Source organism: Capricornis sumatraensis, chromosome 1 (assembly GCF_032405125.1).
Source record: "Capricornis sumatraensis isolate serow.1 chromosome 1, serow.2, whole genome shotgun sequence".
Classification (NCBI taxonomy): Eukaryota; Metazoa; Chordata; class Mammalia; order Artiodactyla; family Bovidae; genus Capricornis; species Capricornis sumatraensis.
Genome location: NC_091069.1, coordinates 262,709,139 through 262,715,138, shown reverse-complemented (window position 1 = coordinate 262,715,138; position 6,000 = coordinate 262,709,139). Strand labels below are relative to the sequence as shown.

At 46.7% G+C, this 6,000-nt stretch overlaps 1 protein-coding gene across 1 annotated transcript in view; it reads right to left on the bottom strand.

Moving 5' to 3' along the window:
• Positions 1-979: 979 nt before the first annotated feature.
• Positions 980-6,000, bottom strand: part of KCNH8 (potassium voltage-gated channel subfamily H member 8) — a 471,946-nt gene continuing 466,925 nt past the window's right edge. The window contains exon 16 of the mRNA XM_068978142.1: positions 980-1,678. Within this exon, the coding sequence (XP_068834243.1) occupies positions 980-1,678 (699 nt within the window). The remainder of the gene's footprint in view (positions 1,679-6,000) is intronic.

Below are 6,000 nucleotides of genomic sequence, written 5' to 3'. Positions count from 1 at the left end.
CCAGAACCACACATAAGGTGGCTGGAGGAGAAACACGTATGTGGGCACGGTGGGGGTAGCCTCAAGTCAGGACTTTACACGAGTCCCCAGAGGTCGGGTGGATTCTGACCCCAGCCCCCACCATACCAGACGCTCTGACTGGGTTTTTATCTCAATAAAATATGATCTCACTTTTTTTTTTGTAATCCAGAAGCTTGAGGATACATTTGTTGCAAACTGCATGCAGATAAAAGGGGGTGGGCTTCCTTTCAAAACTACGTCCTCTTAATAATAATTTTTGATCTACTAGACGTAACAGTAGTGCATTTCTTGATAAAACAGCAAGCTTTTTTTTTTTTACCAAAATGAAAAGAAAACATTCATTTCTTTATAAATAGTTTAAATAGTTTAAATACATATTTCATACCAAGGATATAAAAATAGCCTCTCTTTTCTGATAAATAAAGACATATTCATTTACATGGCAAATAACGTGCAATAGCTGACCGCTGGCCACCAGCTCTGTGTGACTGATTGTCTAGGAGATGACATGCAGTGAGAGTTGTCCGCTCGCCTTCTATTTTTGAAAAGTAGGTCAGCAGGAACTGTGTACTCCCAGGGCCCACAATATGGATATTGTTCAGGAGTGACACGCAGGCACTCAGGAAAAAACCTTTGCTGCTCTTCTGAAAAGCCACCCAGGACACGAGTCCACACATTCTTCGTCTGGGACCTGTAGCTGCTCAGACCCTCAGGGTCTTTGGACTTTCACTGAAGTCTGTCAAACAGACCAGTAAGTTAATACCTGCACAGGAAAAGGGTCCTATTTTGTCTCTAGGATGTAGGAAGTGTCTGCTGCAGGATGGAGGTGGTTCTGCCCTGGCCTGGTCCCGTTTTCCACGGGTCTGCCCAGTCGTCACGCTGCCACAGGCTAGCAAGGCCACCCCAGGTTGGCATCCTGCAGTGACGGGGAGGCGGGCACCGGTGAGCTGCACTGACATCATACGTGCCCGGCTCTGCCATCTTTCCCTTCTGCTGTGCTTGCAACCATTTCCAGCGGAAAGCTCTCCAGGGGTTCAGTGGAGATGGATGCCCGCCTTTCCCGCTCCCAAGATCCCGGCAGGTTTTCCAGACTGAAGGAACTCACGGCGCCCTGGCCCAAGCTGCCCTCCTCTGATCTGCTGGGGAGAACCAGGTGCAAAGAGGTCTCTGAGGAGGAGCAAACGGAGGAGGAGAGGGTGGCCGAGATGGACTGCAGTGGCGTCAGCATCGTGTCTGACTGCGGGGAGATGCACCTGAGAAGCTGCAGGCGACCTTCCTGGACCACCTGGCAGTGGGCAGGCGCGTGATCCAGGCTCCGGGAGGCGCGGAGCTCCCTGCCCGCAGGACTCTGCTCCTGGGCTCCCGTCCGCAGGGGGCTGCCCCCTGCCGAGGAGGGCCCCACACTCCATCTCTCGGGGGTGACACTCCCCTGGCAGAGCTGGGCTGGGGTGTAGGCAGCTCCGGCGGCTTGCAAGTGCAGACAGGGCTGGTGCGTGCTCCAGGTCATCCCGCCCTGGAAACCGGAGGGACACAGAGAGGCGGTGTGCAGAGAGCAAAGCCGGGACTGCTGCTGCGGCGACAGGACGTGCTCGAGAAGCTGCATCACTGTCTTCATGTCCCTGCCGAGCTGGGAGACCTCCTGAGTCAGCGTGGTTACCTGCGTGGACAAAGCAGAGCGGAAGGCAGCGGTCAGACCAGCAGGGCTGTGATCTCAGAGCGCGAGGAAGGGACGGGCGGTTTCTCAGTAAGAAGGTCCGAAATACGGCTTCGCCTCCAACTCAAGCCAAACCCTAAGGTGACTGAGGAAGCTGAGCACCTGATCTAAAGCCATCCTCATTCTGAGGAGACCTGGAAAGATGTAGTCTGTTTTTTTAAAAAATTGTATACCTTTATTATTTTTTAATTGAAATACCATTGATGTATAATGTTTGAGACGGATAACAAAGTGATTCAGCTACACACATTGGGTCGGCCTAAAAGTTCATCCTGGAACTTTTAGGCAAACGCAATACACACACACACACACACACACACACACACACACTCACACACACACACTCACACACACACACCCCCACACTCACAAACACACACACTCACAAACCCCCACCCACACACATACACACTCACACACACACCCCCCCCCCACACACACATACTCACACACACACCCACTCACACACCCACACACACTCACACACACACACACCTACACACACACCCCCCACACAGACAGACACACACACACCCACACACACACACACACATACCCACACCCCCACACCCCCACACACAGACACACACTCCCACACACACACACCCACACACCCACACCTACACACACCCCCCCCACACAGACACACACACACACACACCACACACACTTACACACCCACCCCAACACACACACACTTACACACCCACACACACACACACACACAGACACACACACACACATATTCCTTTTCAGGTTATTTTCCTTAAAGATGATCACAAACCATTAAGTAGAGCACCCTGTGCTACCCAGCAGGTCCTTGCTGTTTTTCTAGTGCGTATACAGTAGTGTAAATTAATAAACTCCTAATTTAGCCCTCTCCCCCCTTTTTGTCTTGGCAACCATAAACTTGTTTTCTATGTCTGTGAATCTCTTTCTGTTTTGTAAATAAGTTCATTTGTATCATTTTTTTAAGATTACACACATTAATGATATCATATGATATTTGTCTTTGACATTCTTAATAAGTGATTTGAGAGTTCTTGGACAAAATTAGAAGGTAGGTCCATCAACGCTGGTGCCTCTTAAATATAGCATCTTTTGCTTCCTCTGAGTTAGTGGATGCTCCAGGGTAGACACCCCTGACCCCAGACATCTCAAAGCAGTGTGAATCTAAAGACAAACACCACGGGGACCCAGGAGGGCTGGGATCCATCAGTGATCCCAGAATCACTGTGTCAAAAACCTACAGAATTACTGATATGACCCCAGTTGCGCAGTATGAGCTTTGTTCACTTTTCTAGGTGAGACACTTAGTCTGTGTAAGATTTTCAAAGGAAACATGACCCTCAAGTTCTCTCCTCATCATCTGTTTCACACTTGAACTAACACTATAATTCACTGGAGGGTTTATTTTCCTAATAACTGCACTGCTTTTTTAACCATGGAAGACCGCCAGAAAATTCAATTTGACTTAAATCCAGCTTTTCTGGATTTTTCAAAGTGAAGAAAACCTATATTTCAGAAAGCAGGACACACCTATTTTCTAGCCTTTGGTGATATTCATAACACTCATGCCCATGATAACATCTTGGCTTCACTGCTGTAAGGCTGTTTTATAAAGGACTTCCTGTGCCTTGATCCTACTGTTGTGAACCACAAATTCCAACACAAGCAGCTAAACCCATTGGCCAAATACCATCACAAATAAAAAAGACCAAAGGGCAGTTCAGTTTCACTGAAGCCAAAACCAATGCTGCTGTTTTGGTCAGACTCTTTTTTTTCAATATATGCATATATGTTCCTAATTCACCCAGTAACTTCATCCAGTCCACTTCCTGTAACTGCAGTAGAAACTAATTCTCCCTGGCAGGCCCATCAGGAGGCAGCACCAGTCAAACCGGGCATTTCTAAAAGGCCAGAAGGAGGTTTTTCCATGTTTCAGGCAACCAACTGGTAACACCTGCCTTGAAATTGCCAGACCAAAAATATTTCTGCCTTGCAGTTGGGGTGGAACTCAAGGGACTCAATCTAATACTTGCCCAGGCTTTTCAGCGGATCTAAAACTTTTGGTGACAAAAAAGATGCCTCTGAGACTCACATTTAATAAGTGAAGCAGTGAATCTGAGAAAGAGTCTATGTGTTTTAAGATTTTCACTGCAGGTTGTCAATTTCGTACCCTGCCAGGCCTCAATTCTCAAGCACCCAGGTCGACACGAGTCATCTCTGCATCTCAGCACAGCAGGCATTCACCCAGGGCTTCTGTCTTCGGTTGATTAGCTCTCCTATCCAACTTTCCGAAGAGAAAGTTGAAACTAAATGAGATGTTTGAAGGATATGTTAACTATTCATTCTTGTAGGTTGTCTAAGTTAATGCCTGTATCAAATTCACCGGGGCTCAGCTCCCAGTAAAAATGCTTTCAATTGGCCTTAGCATTGAATAAAGACATAATCTTGGAAGCATAGCTTTGCATTTTAGACATGTCAACAGTTATACTGAACAAATAAGTAAATAATACAACGTGCTTTTAGATACACTTTCCTTACGGGACTGACAAACAATACTAAGACCATCAGGAACACACTATTATTTTCCCATCTGTGAAGTGCGGACACTAAAGCTCGGAGGTTAACTGACATTTTAAAAAAATTGGCTGCATCGGGTCTTGGTTGGCTCTGAGCGCAGGGCTTAGTTGCTCTGCACCATGTGGGATCTTAGTCCCCTGACCTGGGATCGAACACACATCTCCTGCATTGCAAGGCACACTTAGCCACTGGGTCACCAAGGAAGTCCCTAAATGACATTTTAAGTTCTCTTATTTCGTGACTGACAGTTTTCGGTAGGGAATTCCAGCTTTCTAGGTTTGGTGCTTTTTCTGTTACGGTATCTTACCTCACAGAAGAGAAAATATTGGTTAAGAGTTGAGAGATTTTTGCTAATGTAGTCAGAATTTGTGAGGAGCATGCATGATGTAAACGGGAGCCTCATGTTTAAGAGCTGTCTGAAATTAGGCCGTTGTTTTTAGATTCCACATATATACAGTATCATGTTTGTCTTTGGCTTACTTCACTTAGTATGATAATCTCCAGGTCCAACTCATATGCAAAAGGGATATAGAGCCGCTGGCCTAGGAAATGAGTGTATGGTCACGAAAGGGGGAGCGGAGGGCATGAATTAGGGTTTGGGGACTAACGTCCACACACTATTAAACAGAGAAGCAGAGAGGACGGCTGACTGGGCAGCACAGGGTGCTCTACTCAGTAGCTGTAATCACCTACAAAGGAAACGAATCTGAGAAAAGATGCGCTCGCTCTCTCTTACACACACACACACACACACACACACACACACACACACACACACACACATGTATGTATGGGCTTCCCTGGTGAGTCAGTGGTAAAGAATCCGCCTGCCAGTGTGGGAGACATGGGTTCTATCCTTGGTCAGGAAGGTCCCCTGGAGAAGGAAGTGGCGGGCCACTGCAGTGTTCTGGCCTGGGAAACCCCACGGACAGTGGGGCCTGGCGGAGACAGTCCATGGGGTCACAAAAGACTCAGATATGACTGAGCAACTGAACAACTTGTATGTATAACAGAATCACTTTGCTGTGCACCTGGGAGTAACTCGACATCGTCTGAAATGGTAACTGAACATCAGATAAGCAAATAGCATCATCTCCAAAAACAAGAGACCAATCAAGCGCAGTCAGGTCTTTTCACAGCAAACTATATGAATGGACCACAAACAAAAAAGGTTTGTAAAAAGGGAAAATCTGGAACTGGGCAATAGGTTAATAGACATATTGCTGACGAACTTTTTTTTTTTTCTTTTAAGCATTCAAAAGAAACCAGTATTTTCCTATGGTTGGGATACTTCTCCATGGCCACATTTTTGACACTGAACTTTTTCTATGCCACAACTTTGAGGCCCTGAACTTTGAATGGGAACTCCAGAATCTTGAATGGCTCCAGGAATGTAAACAGCATTAGCATTTTCATAAAAAATTTACTACATTAGCTTGAACTACAAAGAAGCAAAGAACCCAAGGAAATAGAGCTTTCTTTAGCTCTAGAGCGCAATGTTCAGTTTACGCCAGGGAAGGTTCTGTCACTGTGTCACTGGGAACACCCCTGCCCCTTGTTAAAGCTTCATAGGGAGTCAATCCCTGTTAGGTAAGGGACCTTTCCCTTTGTAAGGACAAAGCCGTTGGAGAGATGGCATCCCTTGCAGGTGGAGACTGGTGTCACTGAAGGTGACCGCG